Source organism: Symphodus melops (genome assembly GCF_947650265.1).
Source record: "Symphodus melops genome assembly, chromosome: 22".
Classification (NCBI taxonomy): domain Eukaryota; kingdom Metazoa; phylum Chordata; class Actinopteri; order Labriformes; family Labridae; genus Symphodus; species Symphodus melops.
Genome location: NC_136712.1, coordinates 4,771,882 through 4,797,528, shown reverse-complemented (window position 1 = coordinate 4,797,528; position 25,647 = coordinate 4,771,882). Strand labels below are relative to the sequence as shown.

General features: G+C 42.0%; 5 protein-coding genes across 5 annotated transcripts; 4 read left to right on the top strand and 1 right to left on the bottom strand.

Moving 5' to 3' along the window:
• The first annotated feature begins 1,314 nt into the window (after positions 1–1,314).
• On the top strand, positions 1,315–3,100 carry LOC306817934 (tetraspanin-7-like). Its single transcript, XM_079335208.1, has one exon. The coding sequence runs from the start codon at positions 1,848–1,850 to the stop codon at positions 2,934–2,936; it is 1,089 nt and encodes a 362-aa protein (XP_079191334.1). The 5' UTR covers positions 1,315–1,847; the 3' UTR covers positions 2,937–3,100.
• A 2,796-nt stretch (positions 3,101–5,896) lies between these two features.
• Positions 5,897–12,324, top strand: def6c (DEF6 guanine nucleotide exchange factor c). The gene is made up of 12 exons (XM_079334747.1): positions 5,897–6,402; positions 6,981–7,121; positions 7,913–8,095; positions 8,705–8,935; positions 9,025–9,171; positions 9,338–9,446; positions 9,656–9,885; positions 9,969–10,076; positions 10,308–10,474; positions 11,125–11,323; positions 11,413–11,503; positions 11,870–12,324. The coding sequence occupies exons 1-12, from the start codon at positions 6,307–6,309 to the stop codon at positions 12,079–12,081; spliced, it is 1,914 nt and encodes a 637-aa protein (XP_079190873.1). The 5' UTR covers positions 5,897–6,306; the 3' UTR covers positions 12,082–12,324.
• A 599-nt stretch (positions 12,325–12,923) lies between these two features.
• mcat (malonyl CoA:ACP acyltransferase (mitochondrial)) lies at positions 12,924–15,379 on the top strand. Its single transcript, XM_079335767.1, has 5 exons — positions 12,924–13,502; positions 13,590–13,677; positions 13,776–13,993; positions 14,147–14,284; positions 14,969–15,379. The coding sequence occupies exons 1-5, from the start codon at positions 13,098–13,100 to the stop codon at positions 15,242–15,244; spliced, it is 1,125 nt and encodes a 374-aa protein (XP_079191893.1). The 5' UTR covers positions 12,924–13,097; the 3' UTR covers positions 15,245–15,379.
• Positions 15,380–15,390: 11 nt separating this feature from the next.
• Positions 15,391–18,525, bottom strand: bik (BCL2 interacting killer). The gene is made up of 6 exons (XM_079335768.1): positions 18,284–18,525; positions 18,170–18,198; positions 16,948–17,051; positions 16,384–16,536; positions 16,165–16,270; positions 15,391–16,006 (listed from the first exon to the last, which is right to left on the bottom strand). Exons 3-6 carry the CDS (start codon positions 17,040–17,042, stop codon positions 15,887–15,889), a joined length of 474 nt encoding a protein of 157 aa, XP_079191894.1. The 5' UTR covers positions 17,043–17,051; positions 18,170–18,198; positions 18,284–18,525; the 3' UTR covers positions 15,391–15,886.
• A 212-nt stretch (positions 18,526–18,737) lies between these two features.
• On the top strand, positions 18,738–25,339 carry ttll1 (tubulin tyrosine ligase-like family, member 1). The gene is made up of 10 exons (XM_079335079.1): positions 18,738–19,255; positions 19,393–19,520; positions 19,812–20,020; positions 20,120–20,300; positions 20,565–20,702; positions 21,107–21,215; positions 21,465–21,608; positions 22,690–22,776; positions 23,416–23,579; positions 24,379–25,339. Exons 2-10 carry the CDS (start codon positions 19,408–19,410, stop codon positions 24,506–24,508), a joined length of 1,275 nt encoding a protein of 424 aa, XP_079191205.1. The 5' UTR covers positions 18,738–19,255; positions 19,393–19,407; the 3' UTR covers positions 24,509–25,339.
• Positions 25,340–25,647: the final 308 nt, after the last annotated feature.

Sequence of the window (25,647 nt, the reverse complement as noted above, 5' to 3'; positions counted from 1 at the left end):
TTTTTTTTTTAATGCTTTTGAATAATTTAAGTTAAAAAATGTTCTCTGCAACCCTTAAAAGCAAAATGTGGAATCTACAGCTTTAGTAAATAAACAAAATTAGCCTGTCTCTTCCTCTGCCTATGTATCTGGCAACTCCTCTCTCTGTCACCACTATGTTCATGTATATGTCCTTATTAAAAAAAAAAAAACATCAATTTGAATGTGTTTAATTAACTGAGTGGCTTTAATTCGATCTGATTGGGCAAAGGATCGACTGGAGGGAAGTCAAAAGGGAGCAATGGTCATTTAACGGATGGAACAACTGAGTGCAGTTAAGGTAGAAGGGTTAGAGCGGGAGGGCTCAGCTGTTTGAAATTGATTATCTATTTTCAGCCTTGCACGTGTTTCTAAACTTTGTTTAAATGAATAAGAGATAAATGCTATAACACAGTTACTGGGTGTTGATAGTGGTGATAACTTTATTGTCACCGCTACTATATGAAGAGGACGGACAGAAGATCCAAAGAGACCTCAGTGTAACATCATGTGGAAAATGAAGCTCTTTTTATTCATCATGGTTCTACTTTACATTTTATCAGTAGTGACACAGTAGTGCTTCTGAAATGTTTGTGGAAATGGCAATGTGGTCCCACCCTTCATACACAGTTAACAGGTGTGTCGAAGTTACGATTCAGGACAACGCAGCACCTCTGATTTATTCGCTGATTTTTGTCCTGAACATATGAAAGTAGTGTTAAAAATCCTCCTTTTTTACAGTCAAAATCCATCAGTCACTTCATCCATCAAACTCTGCGTTTCAAAATGTAAAAACGAAAAAGACAGAACAACATTTTGGCTGCATGCTGTTGACAGCTCAAATAAGTATACAGTTTAAGATATGATGAGTTAGTTAATCAACTGATTTTGTCTTGATTCAGGTTTTCATTCTGTCAGGTTAATTTAAACTGGCTTGATTATCCACCCTACCATGACCCAATAATTCATGCTTTCCTGATGTTTGAGTTATTTTTACACAGAATTGTTGTGATAAAATACTTTTTTGGGGGGATCAAATTCTTCAAAAAAGAACAGAAATGCTAACTTGTGTTTTAATTCATTTAAATGCAGCTCAGTAGAAAGCATGCACCAAATAATAATTTTATACTAATTAACATTATTTTTTGAAGTTTTTATTTTAAAATAATGAGAAATTAAGTTGAATTAAATTAAAAGCCAGCGCAGATTAAATGACCAAACTTAAATTCTTAAATGCTTGGTGACACTGGACCAGCTTGTCTTAAAAACATATGCGGGTTAGGTTGTCTTTTCATTCATCATATGTCAAACAAGGAAAGCAGGGAGAGTTTTTACACTTCACAAAGAAAACACATACACGAAGAGTCATTTCCCCCACTTCTAAAAATAGACAGTTGTAAAACTAAAAGGGATGCTCCTCCTCACCGAGAGGGGGTGTTCACGTATAGTTTTAATGTTTTTTTCCACTGCAATCACCTCTCGTCTTGACCAGAGCGTGGGGCAGCAGCGAGGGAGTAGATGTATGGATGTGACTATCGAAGGAATTTGATGAGCTATTGACCATGCAGGTGGAAAAGAAGCTCGTAATAAACAAATGAATTGGTTTGCAACAAGGAGGCTGTGGATGCAGATAACAGCACGACGCGACACCCATCAGTGTGATTTACAGTCCAGTCGGCGTTGGTGGTCTCGGTGGTGGATTAATACCCGGTCATAAAGAAGAGGGGGGGTTGTGCATTGCAGGAGGAAGAGAGTGAAGGCACTGATAGAGAGAGAGGAGGAGTGTGTGAAAGAGAGAAAGGGGGGTACATAAAGCTGGTGCCGGGATCATGAGCTTCGCATTGCCTTACGGGTCGTTGTCTGCTCGGCCGAGTCCCAGCAGACGATCTTTGGACTGGGAACACGAGCGGCTGGCCGTGCGAAGGCTTTCCTCACCGCGGGGTCTCGATCTGCTCTCTCCGCCTCCTCTTCCTCGTCGACCCTCTGCGATCCCCGGCTACCTGCTGCCACCTTACCAAGAGCAGGAGGAGCAGCTCCACCAGCAGCACCAGCGACTTTCCTTGTCCATCGGCTCAGAGGCCTCCCTGGCTCCTCCGGCACCTCCACCTGTGGGCGCTGTCCCACCTTGCTGCCGCCTAGTGGGAGTCATGCACCTCCTGCGCTTGGGTCTCCTGGCGTTCAGCTGCCTCTTCTGGGCAGCTGGCTTGGCCATCTTCACCCTGGGTGTTTGGGCACAGATTTCCCTTGCTGACTTCATGCTGCTGTCTGCCAATCGCTACCCCAACGCCCCACTCATCCTTCTGTCCACAGGGGCTGCTGTCACCACCTGGGGCTTCCTGGGTTGCCTTGGGGTGGCTGCAAATCTACCCTGTGTTCTCAGGGCTTACGGGTTCTTTCAACTTGCTGCACTCGTTGCCGGTTTGGCAGCTGGCCTATCAGGTCTCTTCTACCGTGAAGACATTGCCGGAGGATTTCGTAGTGGCCTACAGCGAGCGGTTGCCGGCTATACTGAAGATGAAGGGCGTGCCGATGCATTAGATAGCCTGCAGAGGGCCCTTGAGTGTTGCGGAGCTGAGGGTTGGCGTGACTGGCTAACTTCGGACTGGGCTTTCCAGCATATGACCTTCCTGCCTACCGAGAACGGCAGCTCGGTGTCCTTGCCAGACAGCTGCTGCATGAAGCGCAAGGGCTGCAAGAATCGACCTCTCCTGTCAGACTACGTTGAAGAAGTTGAAGCTGCAGGAATCCATCCGCACGGCTGCTTCCGCAAAGTCTTCAGCTTGGTCAATGACAACGTCTTCCACATTGCTGCCACTGTGTTAGGATTGGCCTTTACCCAAATCGGAGGCATTGCACTGGCTTGTCTGCTGGCCAACAAAATGACACCGAGACAACATCGGCGTGTTGTGGCACATTGATGGTTAACTTTAAAAAATAGCAGTCCACAAATGATTAACAAATTAGTTTGATCGGGAATGAACTACACTTTAGGAGTGGTAGAGTTGCAGAGCGGGAATAATTATTTTGAGCATCAAATTGCCATTGGTATTCTGCGTAGACAGTGTCAGGAAATCAGCATTATAAAACCCTGGACTAGTGTAAAACTCTCCTGACTGAAAATTTAGAAAATTCTTTAAAAACACCTTGTTCTTTGAGAAAACTGTAGAAGTGTAAGCCATTGGAGACCACCTCTCAACTTTAACCTCCGTTAAGTATTTCATTATGAGAAAAATAGCATCTCAAAATCAAACAATAACAAGTTTTATAACTTGATGCAGGCCCTACATGATACGTGAAAATCCATTAAGTTTTAGTTTATGGAAAAAAGATAGACAGAGCAACACTGTTTTTTGTTTTTGTTTTTAAATTACAATTCTGAACATGTACCCTGAATTTCAAATATAAATTTAAATAATCCAAGTATAAAATTTTTTAGGATGATGGTCATAAACCCATAGTGTTAGAAGGTAATGCAAAAGAATAATTTGTAGAGTAACATGGGACCATGTAGGATTTTATTACTGTAAAATTGGTTGTTAGTGGTTCATAAAGCAAATTTCGGAACCTGGAACTACTCACACTTTGCCAGTCTCTTACGCTGATTGTTTGACAGATTGGGGAGCTGAACTGTAAATATAAGAAAAAGTGGTTGGCAGTACATTGAGCTTCCCCCCCCCCCGTAATTTACAATGCAACTTTGTAAAATAATTGTGTAAATATATGCATGGGTTATTGTGCTGCACTATATGAAATGTATGAAAACAAACCTCTAACTAAAAAATCCATTTTGGATCACCACTCTGAAACACAACGCTGAATGCACAGGAATGTTCACCAGCAGTTTCCACTAGACCTTATTTAGTCTGGCTGTTTTCAACAGATGTGCATATCTGCATCATTGAGTCTTCCCATCACAAAGACTTTACTATGCTAGAATGGGGCTTAAGAAAATTACCTAAATCTTCAAATGTTGTTTGTTGCACATTATGCATTTTATATATCTTAAAAGCTGTACAGTATGAACGCCGATATGTAGAGTGACTGTAAGATGATGACTGCTTGAAAATTGTTTGTTCCAGATGTCTCTGTTGCTCGAGTTTGTCAATTCTGAAGCACAAGTTGTTTTAAATCATTTCATGTTAATAACATTTTTGATGACGCCAACATAGGCGTACTGTTGTAAAGCCGAGTAGCATGAAACAACGAGTCTGGATAAGATTAGAATTTTCTCTCCTGCGGCATAAAACTGAAATTGACTTCAATAAAAAAAGCTTTGGAAATTATTTATTTATTTATTTGTTTTTGCTTAAGCAAAGAGGAGAGACCGTTCAACTCATGCCACTCTCATCTTTGAACGCTGAATTTATCATTTTAAGCTAACACAAGTACCTGGTTAGCCTAGCTTAGCATAAAGTCTGAGAGCAGGGGAAAACAGCCCCTCTGTTTACTTCAACACCTCATTGTTCTGGAATCTGTACAAAAACAAGAACTGAGCCATACAATACTTTTAGCTGGCATACTTGGGACTCAGAGGTTAGCTTTTAACTTCTCGTAAAAAAAATACCAACAAATACCAAAATATGATAAATATTTAACCTTTTTCCTCGTATGTGATGCTGGAGATTAAATTCATTATCTCAATATAAAAATAACTATCCCATTCATGTGTATTGTATTTGTTCATTTTACATTTTATATATATATATATATATATATATATATATATATATATATATATATATATATATATATATACACACACACACACACACACACACATACACACACACACACACACACACACACACACCATATTCATTATGTTTTATGATAATCAGAAAAACTGCAGCCATTCTTATTTAAAATTGTAAATTACCAGCATGTCTTCGCTCCCCTCTTGCCTCTGGGCGGGCAACTCAGAGTTATGGTCAACAGGGTGACATCTCATTTCCACCACCTGAGACAACAGTGATTAGATCTGCCCTGGGAGGGGAGACAACAGACAAAGATATCTCTGCTTAACTTGATAGGACCACAACAGCCTGACCCAGCATTGATTTGTTTAGGAAGCAGACAATCATATCCTGTGCTAAAATGTAGTGATATAAAGTACATTTTCACAATATTACAAGACTAACTGATATTTAGACTCAGGGAGGCTTAGGCACTCTGGCTGCTAAACAACAACCACCATTTTCATGACCTTATTATGGTATTGATTAGCCTACATTATGCTCCAATAAGGCTTGTGGATGCTCTCTGTCCGATTACACTGTCCTTGTTTCACCCATTTGGCCTGAGGTTTCAACATCCCCAACAGCTGTTTCATCACAGAGAATATGAGCTGTGATAGGCGTTCAAGCAACACCTAAAGCTAGGAAACCACAAGTGGCATTAGGTTTATTAGTGAGAATACTTTTTGGCTGGGTGCTTTTTGTGTGCTATTTATAAGTTTGGCATATAAAATTCTCCCAGCCCACCATAAGGGACACATAATGACTGTGGAGTAAACCAGTGAAAGTTGCCAAACACTTGATTAAACTGAAGATCACTGAAGTGAAGAAAATGTCTTCATTATGGACATTTATTCAAGATTCATGTAATTCAACTTTAAACAGCATTTTTGAGTTGCAACCTTGGAAAGACTCTTGATTAATTTAAACGATGGAGTAAAGTCTTCAGTTTTATGTTAATGTTAAATCCTCTTTATTAGCCATACAGTCATCTGGCTTAACTCCTCAATGTTCGCAAGATTGAATTCGATGAACAGTGAAAAAGGGGCTTGATGTTTCTAATATTAAGGGTGCCTGACTAAATATAACTGTGAGCTGTTAACTCAAATGGGTGTGTCTTCAAAGTCTCGGTATCTCTCCTGAATCACAACACTGAGCCCTTCTACTTTGGCTGGCAGCGTTTTGAGGAATTCAGAGGATAAATACCCGGCCTTGGAAAAATAGCTTTGATGAGTAAATTGTTTAATGCATTCAACTCGGACAGGTGCAAGAGAATTGTCCACCTGGCTTTAAGAGGAATGTATCACAGTTTATTTTGGATTTAGGAAAACATATCGCGGAGGAAAATATAGGCCTTTACCTCTACTCTCCGCCTCTTTAGGTCTGCCCTACATCTGTCTCCTTTTGGTCCTATGCAGTCTGCACAGCAGCCTGTACTCTGCCCCACATTTTTATTTGGCGATCCTCACCACTTGCCGATTGCCTGTCGCTGCGTAAAAGTTGCCGAGCTGCGCTTGGAAATGTAGCTTCTTTGCGCACGACGACGTCTCCAAAAATGGACTTACGATCCGAACTCCTCAAGTCCATCTGGTACGCTTTCACATCGCTGGACGTCGAAAAGTGCGGAAAAGTGTCCAAGTCGCAGTTAAAGGTAAGCAGAGAGACGTAACGGATTCTCACTCTAAATGTTCTTTATATGCTTTGAAATGCTAACTTGTAATTTGGGGAACCAATGTTATAATCTGTGTAAAGAGTTCACACGCAGACGCCCTGCGAGCTCATCCACAAGTCCAAAAATAAGATATCTCCTATCAGACACGTAGCCTGTTCGGATTCACAAGGGAATCCATTTTTACGCGCAAGCTCAAAGTCCAAACTGATCTGTGGCCCAGAAAAACACATACTGACATAATACCACCAACGTCAGGGTTTTCAATGAAAAAGGCAAACAAGAGCAACACATTGTGATCTTATCTCTGCTCTCTTTCTTCTCAGTGAGGGCTTTATTTGCCATGTTGCTTCTTGTCCAGTTCCTGCATGCCTGACTGAGCTCCCAGAGGAGTGAAGAATCCAGGGAAATAGCAGAAATCTGTTCTGACATGCTTAGTCACTCAGGACTGTCTGCCTGTGCTTGTGTTGATGTGTTTTATAGCAAGAGTGAAATGACATGGAGAATAAACCTTTGCTTATGTGGTTTATACATCGTTATGTGCCTGTGTTATTCATCAGGTGCTTTCCCACAACCTGTACACGGTGCTGAACATCCCACACGACCCAGTGGCTCTGGAGGAGCACTTTCAGGATGATGATGATGGGCCGGTGTCTAATCATGGTTACATGCCCTACCTCAACAAATACATACTGGACAAGGTACTCTGAATTAAGTGTGCATAAATTCTTATAGTTAATCCCCAGCTGTGAATTACAATATGAGCTATTAGGTACATAATATTGTGCTATAAGCCATTTGTAAAAGATAATATACTGTTAAGAAATGCTGCTTTAAATATGACATAACATTATAATTCATGTTTCAGGTTTATAATCTTTATGAACGCTTACATGCAAGTAGATGGAGGTTATAGTATATGTACTATATGTTTTCAGATGGTTCATTAAATCCGAGTTGTAAAGAGTTGTGCAGTATCTTGAAACTGATATCTACAATCCCAAACCAGATGAATAGAACGTCAGAGAGTTGATGTATATGGACTACGATTGAAGGAGAAGGGTGCTGAGGTTCTATGTTTTTTCTATACACAATCCTATTCCAGGAAATGACCAAAAGCTACAATGAACTGCTAAGTCAACAAGTATTTTGTAACTTGCTTTTTACTCCCCGGTGCTCTAGAGATGTATTGTTGTCCTCAAATTAATAAAATAACATCAAGTGGCCACAGAGCTGCGCGTCATTTCAATTTGAACTCAAAAATGTTGTTTTTTTAAACCCAACCAAAAAATATTGTGTTTTTGAAGATTTGCAATATCAGTGGGAATTAATTGGTACGCTGCAGATGGGTAAGAAAGACAGAAAGGAGAAAGAAATACTGTTAGCGGGTTGAGTTCTGAAACCCGCAATGTTTGTTTTAATCACATGACATCTTGGTCCATTTTTAGAAACACTACAGTCAAGTGAAAAGTGCTTTTTTTCTGTCTCTCAGGTCAAAGAGGGGATGTTTGACAAGGAGAAGTTTGACGACCTATGCTGGATGATGACCAGGAAGAAGAACTTCAAGGGGGTACCACAAGGGGCGCTTCTATCAGAAAGAGACTGTTTCAAGCTGTTCTGTTTATTCAACCTCCTGTCTGAGGACCGCTACCCGCTGGTGATGATACCAGAAGAGGTAAGAATACCCGAGGGTAGTTTATGTGTGAGGCTTGATGATTCGATGGATTGGATGGAGACCTGATCAGATGTGGTTAGGGGCATGCTCGCAATAACGCCTTTAAGTATAAAATGCAAACAATTTTAAGGAGCAGAGCAGAAACAAAGTGATTTAAAATCTGAAACAAGTGCAGAAATAACATCCTCAGCATTCCCAGGCCAAACTTAAATACAGAGTTACAAACTACAGAAACAAAAACAAGCCAACACAAAAGCACTTTCTCTAGGATTGCCTTATTGCTGTATGGAAATAATATACATCATTCAGCTATTCATGTGTACCAACCAACAGGCTCAGATTTTGTACGTCTTTTCACAGCTGAGATATGCCAAGTGCAAGTTAGTAAGTTAATGAGGCTCTTCCTTCTTGCACTTCCTCCATAATTCTTTTGGTTTCCTGTGAAAAGAGAAAAAAATAGACTGCTTTGTTTGTACTGTCAGCACAGTAGCTTCCTCAGTGAATGGGTGTGTTACAGACATACATTGATTCTGTTTGTCATCGAGCCCTCCTGTCTTTTTGGAATCATTTCTGTCAACACTTAGTTTTCTTATATTTCAATACTTTTAGCTGGAGTATCTGCTCAAGAAAATCTCCACAGCGATGAGCCAGGAGTGGGATGAGAAGCCCTTAGAGGACCTACTAACCCAGGATGCAACAGTGCGGGATGATGGTATATCTGTGTGGAGCTTCCTGGAGCACATGATCGCAGGTCGGTTGCTGAGGGTCACCAGTGCCGAGGCCTTCAGCCTGGCTCTGGACGAGGTCTTTCTGGAGATGTATCACAACGTGCTGAAGAGGGTGAGTTTCTGCTTTTGTCTCATCTTCTCTCATAATGTTTTTCTCCGGGTGTTTTTTTTTTGGTCTTCATTCTCGTTCCTTGTTCTCAGGGTTATATGTGGAAAAAGGGGCATGTTCGCAGAAACTGGACCGAGCGCTGGTTCGTGCTGAAGCCCTCCTCCATGGCTTACTATGTCAGCGAGGAACTCAAGGACAAGAGAGGGGAGATCCTGCTGGATAAGAACTGTGTGGTAGAGGTTGGTGAGGAAATGTAATGTAAACACTGCATGTTTGATAGTGCGGTAAAAAGGAAGATTCTGCAATTTGGATTTTTTTTTAAATACAGAGACATTATAATTTGACACCATAATTTGACAATGAAGCTAAACTGAATGAAATGTGTTGCTACTTTTTTTGTTTCAGCCTGTTCCTGACAGGGAGGGGAAGCGCTGTATGCTTTGTGTGAAAACACACAATAAAACCTTTGAGATGAGTGCGTCAGACCAGAGACAGAAAGTGGAGTGGATTCAAGGTGTGTTGGTGTTCAAAGAGAAATCCTTCTCCTGTAATCTTTTAAGCTTTACATAAAGTAATGGCCGCAAGTGGTTTTAGCTATGTCCTGTAGTGTTCACCGTTAAATAATAATCATCGTTAACCTTCTTACAGCTGGAATAATTGATGAAAGTGAAGTTAAAAAAAAAACTGCTTTAAAATGAAGCTGTGTGTTTGCTCCATCCCCAGCTATTCAAACGGCACTTCGTCTCCAGAGTGAGGGCAAGATCTCCCTACACCAAGAACTCAAACTCAAGAGGCGGGTCCATCGGGAACACAGCCAACGGGAACGCCTCAGGAGCTCCCGGAGCAGCTGCAGCAGCCGGAGCAGCCAATCAGACGACTCAAATTTCCAGGATCTGGAGAAGATGGAGAAAGACAAAGACAGACAGGATTTAGAGATAGAGAGCATCATACAGGTATGAAGAAGACCCAGTGGAAGCGTGATGGAGTCAAATAATGTTCGTTTTAGGTTTGATGGTGCTTTACGTGGGTCTTGCAGCATGCACGTGAACTGGAAACCAGAAGAAGGGAAGCAGAGGAAATAGAGAGGAAGAAACAGAAGGAGGTGCAGATGGAGTTGGAGCGACAGCTGAAAGAGGCCGAGACTGTAAGAAAAAGCTTCAGGTTTATTCATAATTCCCTGAAACGCTATTTAGAGTCCATCGCGAGGAATTTAATCTGTAAAAACAGCACAGTTCACTGGCATTATAAAATTCAGATGCGACCTTCAGTGGTTTTAATGGTGGAGAAACGATTACGGCATTCCAGGAAAAGATGATTCAGGAATAGGTCAGTTCTTTCCACGTAACCGGTGTGTCTAAATGTGTGTGCGCTCTAGCTGAGAGACAGCATGCAGGCCGAGATGCAGGAGAAGGAGAGAGAGGCTGAGCAGCAGAAGAAGAGGATCCACGATCTGGAGCTGACGCAGCAGAAACTTGAAGCTGCTCTCCACATGGAGATCCAGGCTCGGCTGGAGGAGGAGAGGGCCAGACAGGAGCTGGAGAGGTAGCACATATATACACACCCTGTAAACTCCACTGTACTCTGCACAGATGTTGGGTACCTGTGGACCAAAACTTAAGCATTGTTGTTTTTTCCCTTTGTTTACATTTTGGCATACTGTGGTCTAAAAAGTAGACCACACAAGTTGTTGAAAGTTCTTTTTGCATAGTAATTATGGATATATATTTTAATATTAATGGATCAGTTGGACACTGAAGTGAATCTTAAAATGTTTGGGGTGCTGTTGGCACAGTGGTTAGTGGGCGCGTCCCATATATACCGAGACTATAGTCCTTAACACAGGCGGCCTAGGTTCGAGTCCAGTCTGTGACTCCTTTCCTGCGTGTCAACTGTCCTGTCTCTCTTAAAAATAGATCTTTAAAAAAATAAATAAAAGGAACTGTGAAGATCCACAAGCAACTTTTGAAGAAGGTCAGAAATTTGACATACTCTCTAATCTGATTTATGCATGTCTTTTTTCAATAGGCCTGTAATAAAACCTCTAAACATAAAAGTGGATCTAAATGTACTTCAATCCTATCCCTATGCTCAGAAAGAGCGCAATTTTTGATCCAAATTCCTGCAGTAGGGAGCTAATGGATTTGATGTATCTAAATTGATTGGCCTCTGAACTTCTTTCTACTGTTTTCCAGGGTGCTGCTGGTGGAAGAAGAGAAGAAGAAGCAGTTCCAGATCTTGCAGGAGCAGCAGAGGTCCTCAAAGAGCCTCAGCACCATACCAGAGGCCCCAGGCGGCAGCACAGACGACGACACCCCCTCGGCTCTCCACTCCGCCTCCAAGGAGCTCCAGGACCTGCGGGCATCACGCCAGAGAAGCCACCAGCGCCTTGAGGTAAGACAAAAATACAGCGAGTTTGATTTGCTCCGTTTGCAACACATATAGCTATTTAATATAACACACACAAAATTATTATTTTCAAGGAAGTACAAGAGAGGCTGAGGAACGCCAGTCAACACGTACGGCACTGGAATGTTCAGCTGAACCGCCTGATGACACCTGTCACTCCTGGAGGTGCAGTATGCTCTTAATCTGTTTGCTTGTTTGGGTCTGAAATTAGTGAAAAAAAACCGAATTGAAATTGAAGAAGAGGTTCTTTTACTGTAGTTGACCCTTAACTATGAATTCTCTGGGGCTACAAATATAACATCGTTATGACTTTTTCCTGTCATTGTATTGGCGAATAAGGAGAGGAAAATATTTTTAAGTGAACAATGTTTAATTTTCTCCAAAAGTAAATACAAAACAAAAAATTACATTAAACATGCTTGAGAATAAGTCAAAGTAAAAGACATCCACAGGTTGTATAAATCTGACGAGGCTGCAACAATACCTAAAATATATTCTCAAAAAATTGTTGTCTTTGCCTTTTCTTCGTAGAACGTTTGGAACATCGCCTATCATCCAAAAACATGTGTCCCAAGAAGGAAGGAGCACTGGCGAGTAACGAGTTCATCTCTAAGTTTAAAAAAAGAGCCGATCAGAACATGCAGATGCGGGAGGACGTCGAGAGGCTGAAGGAGCAGCTGGAAGCTGCCGACCTGTCCGATGGATCGGATGAATCGCAGGGAAAACCTAATGGACGAATGTGATGTCCGGCCTGACAGTTGGGGCAGGGGAACGTTTTCAAATCTACAAGTTCAGACATGATAATGAAATTCATTGTTTGTTCAAGGCCGAGGGGAGGCAGAAAGCGTATTTATATGTTGAAGTGACCAATCGGGTGGAGAGTGAAGAGGATGAGCACAGTTATAATGAAAACACATCTGAATAATTTCAACTGAGATTTACAGTTTTGTACAATAACATTTATGATAAATAAAAATGGTTTGTGATATTTGACTTTTTCTTGCTTACCTTGACCAAGTTACAATTTACTAGAGGCCTAGTCAAACAATTACTCTTTTAATAATACCATAAGCACATATTAAGGTAACTGATTTTATTACTTTCAACATTTATGTTTTAGTGAATGTCATATATATATATATATATATATATATATATATTAAATATATTTAAATTTTGAAATTTCAAAAATGCATTTCAAAAATTTAAATGCATATAAACTCGATACAAATAAGTACAAATAATAAATATTTTTTTTTTTTTTTTAAAGATTTGTTTTTGGCCTTTTTGCCTTTATTGATAGAGGACAGTGGATAGAGTTGGAAGGGGGGAGAGAGTGGGGAGAGACATGCGGGAAAGTGGCCACAGGCCGGACGCGAACCCGGGCCGCCCGCGCGAGGAGCGAGGCCTCGCAATATGGTACGCGCGCTGTCGCTGCCGCTGAGCTATCGGCGCCCCAATAATAAATATTTTTGATCAATTCTTTTAAATATACAATGAGGGATTTATTACGTTATTATTCTGCATTAAAAACAACCAAGTGTCCGGTAGGGGGCGGTGTCACTCATAAGAACCGTAAACTGACCCGGAAACAGAATTGATAACTACAACCAACATGGCCGCTTCCTGCACAGTGTCATGCAAGCTGTAGAAACGTCGTGTGGTAGTCACATAGTAAAGTTTTTCTGTCCGATATTCTTGAGCTTTCGATTCAGATAATGTCTCTGTTGTAACACCTCTTCTTTGAGAGAAGTCCGCCATGTTGGTATCCACAGCCTGCAGGAGGAAGGTCAGCTGTCTGGTTTCTCTGAGCAGAAGACTGACCAGCAGCCAGCCAGGCTCTCCAGAGACCCCTGCTCCCCTCCCTGACAGCGAGCCGGGAGAGGGGCAGCAGAGATGGAGACCCAGAAAGGACCCGAGCGAGTGCTCCGTGCTCCTCTTCCCAGGCCAGGGCAGCCAGTTTGTGGGCATGGGGAGAGGACTTTTAAAATACCCCAACGTTAAAGAAATGTTCTCGGTCGCCCAGAAAATCCTCGGGTACGACCTGCTGTCTCTGTGCCTGGAGGGGCCCGAGGAGGAGCTGCTGAAGACGGTTCACTGTCAGCCAGCGGTGTTTGTCACCTCTCTGGCTGCTGTGGAAAGACTCAACCATGTCAACCCAAAGGTAGCTAAATGGACTTTATCAATGAATGAACTGTGACACACGCCAGTAGAAATACATTTAATGCTTAAGATGATTTTATGTCCACAGGCTATTGAGACCTGTGTCGCTGCTGCAGGATTCAGCGTTGGAGAATTTGCCGCCCTGGTTTTTTCTGGTGCCATGGGCTATGCAGAGGGTAAACAAAATATTTGATTTATAGGTTGCACATGCTTGTTAAACTTGTTCTGCTTCAAGGTCAACATTTCACATCTGCACCACCTTCATATCCTCCAGCTCTGTATGCAGTGAAGGTGCGTGCAGAGGCTATGCAGAAAGCGTCAGAGCTGGTTCCTAGCGGCATGCTGTCGGTCATCGGTCGACCACAGGCGCAGTATAAATACGCTTGTGTGCAGGCTAAAGAGCACTGCAAGAGCCTGGGCGTGGAGGAGCCCGTGTGCTCTGTGGCTAACTATCTGTTCCCTGATGGCAGGGTCATCGCAGGTCACCAACAGGTATGAGTCAATACTCCACCCAAAACAAATCGCATCCATCAACAACTTTGAGACAGGAAAATCCTTCATATGCATGTTGCCTTATTTAGATCACAGCGATCAGTTCTCGAGATGCTTTGGGCTCTTAAATGTTTTACTTTGTTGACTTTCCAGGCTCTAGATTTTCTCCAACAAAACGCGAGACGTCTCCAGTTCATGAGGACCAAACCTCTCCCGGTCAGCGGGGCGTTTCACACTGAGCTGATGCAGTCGGCTACTGAACCCCTCAGAGACGTGCTCAGACAGGTGGAGGTCAGTCAAAAAAAAAAAAAAACCTTTCCAGGCTGCAGCATTCCTTCAGTGTGTGTTTCATGACAAATCCAACACAAACCACATGCGATCCAAGTGCTACGTTGGAAGTCATGTTGCCTTGAAATGAGAACCAACATACAGTTATATTTATTTAAACGTGGTTCTCAGAGTGATAGTTATCTTGTTTAATCACAGTTGCATTTCAATAACTATTATTTGAATAAAATTCAAACCGAAGAAGACACCGACATAAGGTTTTTCAAACTGCCACCTCTTTGTGTGAGAATGCACGATGAGGGGATCCCTGAAGCATGCAATGGTTAATCTGTTACATAATGGGTGAGAATCGTCAAAAGTTCAAATTTTCTGCTAACCAAAGCTTTTTTTCCTCCTCAAACAATTTGCCAAACGCAACTGGTTTTAGTTTCTCATGTAAATAAAAGATTCTTTTCTTTGTTTTAACTGGTAAACTAAGCATCCTAAGTATGGTAGTGTCTTACAAAAGATTAATCTATGAATTAAGAAATCAAATGATCAATAAATTGGTTATAGCTCAACTACAAATCAGTCCCATCAATGTCAAATAGTTTTTACGTACATTTCAAATCATTTCTAGCCTCATCCAAAGCCCTAAGCAAATCCCAAGTTTGCTTATTTTGGTTTGTGTCATCTCACCCTGCACAGATCCGTCGTCCGGAAATCAACGTGTACTCAAACGTCGACGGCAAACGCTACATGAACGAGAGCCACATCCGCAGGCAGCTGGTGAAGCAGCTGGTGTCGCCGGTGAAGTGGGAGCAAATCCTGCACGAGATCTTCGAGAGGACTCAGGGGAGGAAGTTTCCTCACACCTACGAGCTCGGCCCGGGAAAACAGCTCGGGGCGACGCTTCAGAAGTGTAACAGGAAGGCCTACACGAATTATACGCATGTGGAAGTCACCACTCATCATGAAGACTGAAAGGTTGATTGACACATGGTTGAAAAGAAAATGAGCCTCCATGCTCATTTGGAAAAACACAAGATCTGGGAATGTTACAAGCTCCTGTGGTAGCTTCTGTTCATCTTGTATTGTAAATAAATTATTTTTAATCACGAAACCACAAGTTGTCATCATGATGTTTATTTGCATTACATAAAAAAAAACATCTCATATCCGAAACAGAAAGTCCAGCTCCTTTTGTTTTATATTAAGCCTGGTTATGTCTCTTTTATAAAAAAAAAAAAAAAAGCTTTCCATACCAGTAAAAAACGTATCTACTAACAAAAGACTGCAAACCAGCAACAGTCCAGTCATAGAAGAAAGACTTTTTAACTTTAATACATCTGTGAAACAAAAGGTTACTGCTACAATATGCTGGCCAACTCCTCGGGCAACACTGCAAAGCTAATTTAAATCATTTCCACAGAACAACTTTTGCATCCTTATTTTCCCCCCAACTGTTTCTGTTCATTTGGTGTCAAAGTCAATACCGCTCTTAAGAATAGCAACAAAAAAAAAGGGAAGGTAAACAGTAGTTATAAAATCAGATAGAAATAATTAATCACTCGTAAGCAAACATTGTTTTTTTCTTTTTGTAAAATACAGCCCACAAAGACCTGCTCATGGCCCTCTCCATTCCACCCATAGTGCACCACACAGGGTCACCGTAGCAACCAGTGCCACCGACACCAGTGCTCCTCTGGTCCAGCCAGCGCAGGTAACTGGTTTCAAAGTGGACACCTGGAGACATAAAGAAAATGCAATTAAAAATATGTTTTGCACACCTGAGAAGAGAAATTGTTACACAAGTAATAACATGTCTTATTTGCATATGGTCGTCAGCACCTTTAGAAAAACTTAATATTAATATATTTAATACTACAGAAAACAAGTGTTACCCAGGCGTCCGCTCTGAGGATCCCCTGCCCAGGAGCAGTGCTTGCTATCCAGGCTTTCACTGCAGCAGACAGGCCCTGAAATCCTAACAGCTGACTGTGGATATCCCTGGAAAGAGCATCACCACCATTAAGTATCTTAACAACCACTCACATAAAGCTCTAATGATTTGAGGTGTAAAAACCAGCAAGAAGGATGTGCTTTTCACACTGAGTGTATACCGATAGATCATCCTGGTCAGTGCCTGAGCAGGTCTCAGAACATGGAGAGGAGCTGGTAGCCAGTTTGGCCTTCTGCTCGCCCACTCCTGGTCCAGTTGGTCTCCAATTACAGCCAACTGTCGCCCAATGGCTCGTACAGCCCTGTCATTTGCCCTGAAGGAGTCACAGATAGTACATGCATTCATGTTTGTGTGCTTTATATTCATTAGGTATCAAAAGTGTAATCATATCCCTCACACTGTAAATGAAAGGTGCAAATAGCCACATGCTTCAAAAGTGCCTGTCATCCGCATTCTTCCAAATGGCCACCAGAGGGCGACTAAACTAGTTGCAAAATAATTCTGATTGTGTGGATCCAGATAAGAGAGTTGATTTATAACATTAACATTAACACTCTTGAGTTTATCTTCCATACAGAATTCCAAGTCTTCTCCAATACATAATAATTTGAGTTTTGTACATTTGGGTCCAATTCAAAGAAGATGTGTCGATAAAGCAGGTTGAGCTTTAAGAGTTTCCATGTGTTGTGTTAATGTTGTATGTTGACTGTTTGGAGGACTGTACCTGCGATTCATGTCAAACTGGGTGCCGGTCCCCACCTCACCAGGTCCAGCCTGGAGGGAGACCACATGTCTCGGCTGTCTTGTTTGTTCCACCATCGTGTTTTTCTAGGAAAAGAGCAGTTATTATGCAAATTATTCATACTGGCACACATGAAAGAACACAGCGAGAGCTTCATTAGCCATGCAGAACATATTTCATGAAGGCTCCATGGATCTAAAGTGTTTCTACGTTATCTTTGTTGAGCTCTTAATGTCAATGTGCTGTGTAAATACAGGGTCATGTGATCAGTACATGTAGCCTTGTTACTGGGGAGAATAAAACAGGCTCTCCCATGTTTAAAGAGATGACATCATTTGTTTGGTTACGTCCAACAGTTGTAACACACCAACTACTGTATTGTGCACCAGAAATGTTTTTTTATTCCCCTCAGGACATGATTGTGTCGCGAAACAACTTGTGCAACAAAACAAAAAAAACAGTGCATGTTATCTACCTGTATGACTGGATTTATGACTTGTTATTTTCAGATTCCACTAAACAAACAGGTTTGTTCCCTCCTACTGTACGTGCACCTGTCCTAAGACTAGTTCCTGTTGTACCTGTGCTCATGTGCCTGAATGCAAATAAACCATTTCCATAACTCAAATCAACCAAACTGCCTCGCCAAGAAGAAGTAAACATCCCCCACAATGAAGAATCGACTTAGACTTCAATCAATTGTTTGTTTTTAAGTTCCCAGTTATCTCACTTTAGAAAAAGTGCAAAAATATGGATTTCTCCTCAGATATGCGTCACAGTACTAAGATTTAACAATTTTTCAAATGTAGCCCTGAATGTGAAAAACTTAACCTAATTGTATATTATATACTATAACACATCACTAAATGTAACATATAAACAAAGGTTACAAAGTATTACCTTATTACCATCATGCAATAGCCCTTTGTGTCCTACCATATTGTCATAACAAAAGATGAAGTCATCCTTCTCAACCAAAGCAAACAAAGGTCGTTTTGAAGATCACATTTATTGGATTACACATTAAACCCCTGGAGAAAAAATAATTTCATTCTGACATATAGAGCATGTCCTGAGTATCTCTGGATTATTCTAAATTGAAAAGTTATCATACTCAATTTTAACGGAGACAAAAGTGTCAACCCCGCCGAGTGAAACAGGTGCATGTACAACAACAACATAAAAAGAGAGAAATGATCCTCACCTTTTAATTAGATTAATTCGGACGCCGCCCTGAAAGACACAACAAGACATTATAATTAACATGTGTTAAAGTGATAAAATAAAGAACTATTTATAATGTTTTTGCTCTACTTACAGCAGCGTCCTTTAATCCTGGTGCTCTCAGGTAACTGCCACAAAAATGATTGGCCACACCTTTACCTGCTGCTATGACGGGTGACCACAAGGGGGCGAACACAGCTTCAGATTACATGTTGATCAATATTGACGTGTAATATCCAGAATGGGGTCTGATGTTCCTTTGTTGCAGCGTCTTTTTTTTTGTTTATAAATTTGATGTCACGATATTTTTGGCCACAAATGCACGACATTTTTGGTTCTTTCCTGGGGTAAAATGTACTTTTTCTTTTGACACAGTGTCTCGCAACAGGACTTTTTAAAACTTTGAGTGCATGTTGATGATTATTATGGGTGTAGAAGTAGGTGTTGTAAAAAACAATGTCCAGTAGTAATTTCTTTCTTACGCTTGTCCAACACTGACCCCTGCTGGTACTTCGCGGTCATGACACCCTTACGTTGACATCCATGCGTCCTCCGTTGCTAGGTAATTTCCAGGAAGAACCAAGCCTAGAACGACGTCGTCGAAACGAGAGAGAATATGAGATATCGTTTACGTAAAATGTCAGTATTTTTCTTAATTGAATTGCATAGTAGAGTTGTCGAATACATTATGTTATTACGTTTTCGTGACTTGTACTTTTACTGTGAAGAGTAGTCTGTCCGCTGTGGGCGTTGTCACTGAGTCGAGCTTCACGACGCCTGGATCAATAAACGTAGCTGTTAGCAATAAAACTGCTAACATGAGAGCAGTTTGTTGATGTTAAACTAGAGCTATGTGTGCTGCTGTCGTGCAGTATTCCCCCCCCCCCCCCCTCCGCTATGTCTTCTAGTGAAGTAAAGACTCTTTGGTGAGATTGCATCACTGTCAGGGTGATGTCCGCCCAGCTTCTGCAGCAGCACGGAGAGGATCCAGCAGCCTGCTAACTTGAGCCAGCTGAGCCGGCTAGCTGATGCTGATGACTGGCTGTTTCCTGACATTGATTTGCAGGTAGGTGACTTGCCTTGGTGCATGGTGACTGCATGCACTTTTTGCACCCTCCCTCCTCTTTTATGCATTGTACTTCTCTGTTTATAAAGCTGCATTTTCGTGCATGTTTACCTTTTTGTTTTTGTGCTCCACCCCAGTGGGAGGCACGTACCATGGCCGGTAAGGTGAAGTGGGTTACAGATATTGAGAAATCTGTGCTCATCAACAACTTTGAAAAGAGGGAATGGACTCAAGTCACAGAAAGCGAGGACTGGAATTTTTACTGGTAAGCTTTTGTCTTTATTACACCTGCATCTTTGGATAGTTTTTCATGCAAACATCTTACCAACACTGGAGAGGATGCACTAACAATACATTGTACTAATGAATGCATGTCTGAAATACTTGATTGAAGTATGTCAAGCTATAAAAATCCAATTTGATATAAACGGATAACTGTCGAGAACATGTATTTAATTTCTAATATAGATTACTATTTTGTAATAGCTGCATTACTATGCTAACCTCTTGGCTCCAGACTCTCTCGATCACCAGGTCTATTTGTACTCACATGCAGGATGAGCATCCAGACCATCAGAAATGTGTTCAGCGTGGACACCGGCTACCGCCTGTCAGATGACCAGATGGTGAACCACTTCCCCAACCACTACGAGCTGACCAGGAAGGACCTGATGATCAAGAACATCAAACGATATCGCAAGGAGTTAGAAAAGGAAAGCAGTCTGCTGGCGGAGAAGGACGAGAACGGGAAATACATTTATTTAGGTATCTGTTTGTCTGTGATTCACCCCCTCTTCCCCCACAGAAAACATGGAAGGACAGGCTGTCCTTGAAATCGTCATATTTTCTCCATTTCCTCTCCAGATTTTGTCCCTGTGACGTTCATGCTCCCGGCCGATTATAATCTCTTTGTGGAGGAGTTCCGCAAGAACCCGTCCAGCACGTGGATCATGAAGCCCTGCGGGAAGGCTCAGGGCAAAGGCATCTTCCTCATCAACAAACTGTCCCAGATCAAAAAGTGGTCCAGAGACAGCCGCACCTCCACGTGAGTCACATTTTCAATCTGTTTTCTAATCTGTCTCTCCAAGTTAAATGACGCAAAAGCAGCTCTACTCAACTCCATTAGCATGGAAACCTTCTTTGAGTTTACTTTCCAAAACAGTAAACTATGTCCCATCCGAGGAAGGAGTGAAATATTTTACATTTATTGCACATGCAATCCTTTTTAAATCTTCTCCTTAAGTCTTTGATTTCAAAACATCCAAAACCATTAAAAACAGATTATTTTCCTTCTTTTTTTTTTCTCCAGTTTTGTAGCAGCATCTAGTGGCAAAGAAGCCTATGTCATCTCCCTGTACATCGACAACCCTCTGCTGATAGGAGGGAAGAAGTTTGACCTGCGACTCTACGTTCTGGTGACCACATATCGGCCTCTCAAATGCTACATGTAAGCCCTGGATTTAAAGTTTGTTTATATACAGGATACAACCATTTGTGTAGTCATAACAAATAGTTATCAAGATTAAAGAGAGAGCAGCATTATGTGTAAGAGATTAGCCTGTTTTTAAAACCCGTACTTAGTGTTGTGATAACTCATTTAATAAAGAGTCAACCTGGAAATGCATTAAATCATCATTCAAGCTTCTTCAAAGCCATTTAGGCTTAAACAATATAGATTACATTATGAATCAACACGACACAATCATGCCTGTCTACTTGATACTTTTTTTTGGGGTCACTTTATAATCAAAGTAATTCATGTATCAGTCGAGGAAATAGCAGGTATCTTTCTTTACTGGAAATGTTGTGTAGCAGACGTGATTGAACTTCTCTTGGTGTTTTGACACTCAGGTACAAGCTCGGCTTCTGCAGGTTCTGCACAGTGAAGTACACACCCAGCACCAGTGAACTGGACAACATGTTTGTTCACCTCACTAATGTGGCCATCCAAAAACACGGGGTAAGTAGAAAAAAAAAAAATTGGAATTTAAAGGTTTATCGCCACCAATTCATTATTGCCTCTTTATGAAATAAAGGCTCTCATAAGCAGTGGCAGCAAGTTTTTGTCTTCTAATATGAGTCCAGCTTTTTTTTTGACAGACTGCTTTATTTTAAATAATGACCACTTGACCCTGTTCAGCAAAACGAACGGGAAAAAAAAGTATTCCAACATCTGTCAAGACTGTGTACCTTCAATTCTTTAATGCAGGATGACTACAACCACGTTCACGGAGGCAAGTGGACGGTCAGTAACCTCCGTCTGTACCTAGAGAGCACCAGAGGGAAGGAGGTGACCAGCCGACTGTTTGACCAGATCCACTGGATCGTGGTGCAGTCGCTCAAAGCTGTGGCTGTAAGTGGACGCACGTTCTTTCTACTCTCAGATGACGCAAGAGACACACTGTGAAAATGTCCCCTTCAGGTGTCCTTACTCTCAGCATACCAATGTTCACTAGATACTGTACTGCTATTTTCTGTAGTGGTTGCACAACCCCCTTCGATAGCTCAGTTGGTAGAGCGGAGGACTGTAGTGGTTACACCAGGGATCCTTAGGTCGCTGGTTCAAATCCGGCTCGAAGGAGAGACTTTTAAATTGATGTTCTGCAGTCTAACCATACTTTGTTATAGCAAACAACCAACCATATACAAATGTCTTTACATACAGTTTAACACTCACTAAGAATAGAAACATGTTTCTATGTATTTCTTTAGGTAAGTTCTCCACATGTTTGACTTGGACTGCTGACCTGGTAAATGACTCCTCTCAGGTTCACACACATTTATATTCCACATGGATCACGTTGTATTGTATGTCACAAAGAACACTGATAACAAGCTGGTCAAAACAGTCTGCAAACATCGTTCTACTGCTAACTGCGCCCCTTCGATAGCTCAGTTGGTAGAGCGGAGGACTGTAGTGGTTGCAACTGACATCCTTAGGTCGCTGGTTCAAATCCGGCTCGAAGGAGGGAAGGTTTTGGCCACGCGGCAGTGACTCTTCAGGAACGTTATCGTCTGTTAGGTTTTGCTGCTCACAGGAGCTTTATCGTAGCAGGAAAAAGGAAATGGTCATGATTCCAGTATTCTATCGCTCCTCATTGAAACCTAACGTGTCGTGCTGCAGCCAAATGCAGTAAAAAATAAACACCAGCATAACACACACGTTGAGACGGCTGGTGGAAGTGATGTTTTACTCGGTTTTTCTTTTTGGGGTTGTGTTCTTAGTTTTTTAAACAGTCTTTTAAACACACAGCTGTGCACTTCCCTTTTCCCCTCTTAGGCCTACACACTGCTTGTGTCCAAATAGATCACCTCCACAGTTGCATTGTTCCCTCTCTCACCTGATATCTCTCCAGTTAAGTTTATTTGGTCACCTTTCATGTAGCTCCTTCTAATCCCCTCTTCTTCTTCTTCTTCTTCTCTCTCTGTGGCAGCCCGTGATGAACAACGACAAGCATTGTTTCGAATGTTACGGCTATGATATCATCATCGATGACAAGCTTAAGCCGTGGCTTATCGAGGTGAGTCATTTAACAGGAGGAGATGCTACATGCGAACACACCCTCGCACTGTCATGACACAATCGAATGGACTAGAAATGAACCAGTGTGCAGTAATCTTTGCCTCACCCCTGAAGATCTACTTAACATGCTTCCACAGTGACTCCTCCAGTGTTTAGCAACTTTAAATGCCCTCCAGGTTGATTTTTAAGTATCGCTATGTGCTGACGGTGTGTCTTTAATTATTGTGCTGCATTATTACACCATATGGTAACACAGGCTGTTACAAGGTTTTTGCTGGCTGGTCTTTAACTAAGTTTATTTCAGTTTTTTTTTCTTTTTTTTATCAGGTTGTCTTAGTTTATTGCAGACATTTTTACCATCAGTGCCATGACGAGCAGGGTTTTCTAGGCTAGGTCTGAACTATTTCTGCAAAAGGAAACCAATCAGGTCTATTTTGGCTGTGATAGAATTGGTTGTAGGGCATCAACGGTCCTCAGTGACGACTGAATAAAAAGTGTGCCACAAAAGCTCTCTTCTCAAGTTTAATGCTCCTGCAAAGTAGGCAGCTGTATTTAAAGCCTAATGTATTACAAGATACCCTGAACACAGCTCTTTTAAATGCTCATTTTTCCCTTTCTTTGTCGGCGTCTAACTCAGGTCAACGCCTCTCCCTCGCTGACCTCCAGCACAGCCAACGACCGCATCCTGAAGTACAACCTCATCAACGACACTCTCAACATTGTCACACCCAATGGGGAACTCCCCGACTGCCGCTGGAATCGCAGCCCGCCAAGAGAAGCGCTCGGCAACTATCAAGTCCTGTGAGTGACTTTAATATCCAACGCAACAAAACGAGAATCATCAATTAAGGCTATCACACTTAAAATTTCTTGTAAAACTCAGGAGCTTCGGCTGAGTTTAAATCGGTGGTGGCGATGCCACTCTAGACACAATCCTTCTGCATGGCCAAAACATTCCCTCCTTCGAGCCGGATTTGAACCAGCGACCTAAGGATGTCAGTTGTAACCACTACAGTCCTCCGCTCTACCAACTGAGCTATCGAAGGGGCGCGCACAGTCTGCGGTAGAATGATGTTTGCAGACTGTTTTGACCAGCTGTTTATCAGTGCTCGTGACGTACAATACAACGTGACCCATGTGGAATAGAAGTGTGTGTGAACCTGAGAGGAGTCATTTACCAGGTCAGCAGTCCAAGTCAAACATGGACAACTTACCTCGCAAATATATAGAAAGATGATTCTATTCTCATGAACAGGAAGTACACACATTTGTATATGAAGGGTTGTTGTCGTTGGAGTTTTCTTTGCTATCAGGTTCAAAAAGTCTCTCCTTCGAGCCGGATTTGAACCAGCGACCTAAGGATCCCTGGTGCAACCACTACAGTCCTCCGCTCTACCAACTGAGCTATCGAAGGGATTGCACATACTGAGTAGCTTTAACATAATAGAGGGGCCAGAGTGGGGTGGGGGTGGAGGGTGTTCAGCAAAGTCCCTTTGTTTACACACTCCATAGTTCAGTTAGAGGAGGAGAGCGGGGGCAGCAGGAAATCCCCCATGTGTCTTTCCTCCTAACCTGATTCCCCTGTCTCTGATTCCTGCAGGTACGACGAGGAGCAGGCGCAGAGCGAGAATGCAGAGCGTGAACTACGGAGCCGCTCAGGTCAATCCTTTGGGTCGAAGGGCACCAAGGGCAGCGCGGGTGTTCGGCCCGCTGCTGCAACCTGGAAGTGAGCAGGTGATACTGCTGGCTCTTAAAAGACTTCCTGAACATTTATACAGGCTCCAGCTGTGGGCCACAGTGGATGAAAAAAAAAAAAAAAAGGACACAGACTTCTTTTTTCTAGCCTGACTATTTTGAGGACTGTTTTCATGACCGAGGGCACAAGAGGGGCAAAAACGTCCCTGCTGCACAGGAGGGAAATCAACATCCTGGTCATAATATGGAAGGTTTAAAGGACAGAGTGTGTGGCTCTTTGTATGAATGAGTAACTACAACTGTGGACATTATATCGAAGGGGCTGAAGGTCACACTTCCCCAGCTTAAAGCCCCCCCCCCCCCCCCCCCCCCCATATAAATGATTTCAAAAAGGCCCAGAACTTTAGGGTTGACATCAAAAAGGGGAGAGGGGTTGGGAGAACGGCAACTACACGAATCAAGAAGGTTATCAGTTATTTACATGAATGGCATTTGAATTTAACATGGGGGAGGAGGAGAACCTGAACTATGCATGATGAATGAGTCCTCACACTTTAACTTTACCCACACAGGTGCTAGAAAGAAGGAAATCAGATATACATTATTTAGATGAGGGAGTAGACATCTAACTAATGCAAAAGGTGTAAAGATATAGTTTACAGATAGGACGTATTGGAAGAAGTGAATATAGTTAGAATTGAATAGTGTCTTTTTATAGTGCTTATCAGTATGTATGAGGGCCGGTCATTGATACGATGAGAACGACCGCGGATTGCACTTTATTTCTTTACGTTTGCTTTGATATCAAAGGCTATCACATGTTTGAGTTGGACCTATTTATTGCACATTAAAATCTTCAGTAATGACACGTGTTGGGAATGTGTGCCCTCGAAGCTTCAAGCTGTTTATTGTCTGCAACTTCTGAAACATTGATGATGAGAACCATGCATTTTTGATACACTGAAGGAGGGCTGAACAGTGTCACGGATCGAAGTGTCTTTATTTTATTTTTTTGCAGTATACATTGTGGTGTTTCAAAACAAAAGAACTTGCACTGAAGATTTTAGAGTCTTTCGAATATAAGTTGATCATTTAGGAGATAATAACGACAGTACTAAAGACCCCCAGTGTTAGTGCCGGGGGGGGGGGGGGGGGGGGGGGGGGTGATTAGATT

Bases quoted from the DNA above. Each gene is read 5' to 3' on its own strand.
- LOC306817934 (XM_079335208.1), top strand. From the start codon at position 1,848: ATGAGCTTCGCATTGCCTTACGGGTCGTTGTCTGCTCGGCCGAGTCCC.
- def6c (XM_079334747.1), top strand. From the start codon at position 6,307: ATGGACTTACGATCCGAACTCCTCAAGTCCATCTGGTACGCTTTCACA. The intron at 9,447-9,655 runs GTGTGTTGGTGT...CTCCATCCCCAG, and splicing joins GAAAGTGGAGTGGATTCAAG to CTATTCAAACGGCACTTCGT. The intron at 10,077-10,307 runs GTAAGAAAAAGC...TGTGCGCTCTAG, and splicing joins AGCTGAAAGAGGCCGAGACT to CTGAGAGACAGCATGCAGGC.
- ttll1 (XM_079335079.1), top strand. From the start codon at position 19,408: ATGGCCGGTAAGGTGAAGTGGGTTACAGATATTGAGAAATCTGTGCTC. The intron at 22,777-23,415 runs GTGAGTCATTTA...CGTCTAACTCAG, and splicing joins TTAAGCCGTGGCTTATCGAG to GTCAACGCCTCTCCCTCGCT. The intron at 23,580-24,378 runs GTGAGTGACTTT...TGATTCCTGCAG, and splicing joins CTCGGCAACTATCAAGTCCT to GTACGACGAGGAGCAGGCGC.
- bik (XM_079335768.1), bottom strand. From the start codon at position 17,042: ATGGTGGAACAAACAAGACAGCCGAGACATGTGGTCTCCCTCCAGGCT. The intron at 16,537-16,947 runs GTACAGTCCTCC...TGACTCCTTCAG, and splicing joins CAGTTTGACATGAATCGCAG to GGCAAATGACAGGGCTGTAC. The intron at 16,007-16,164 runs GTAACACTTGTT...TTATGTCTCCAG, and splicing joins TCCTCAGAGCGGACGCCTGG to GTGTCCACTTTGAAACCAGT.
- mcat (XM_079335767.1), top strand. From the start codon at position 13,098: ATGTTGGTATCCACAGCCTGCAGGAGGAAGGTCAGCTGTCTGGTTTCT. The intron at 13,994-14,146 runs GTATGAGTCAAT...TTGACTTTCCAG, and splicing joins TCATCGCAGGTCACCAACAG to GCTCTAGATTTTCTCCAACA. The intron at 14,285-14,968 runs GTCAGTCAAAAA...CACCCTGCACAG, and splicing joins ACGTGCTCAGACAGGTGGAG to ATCCGTCGTCCGGAAATCAA.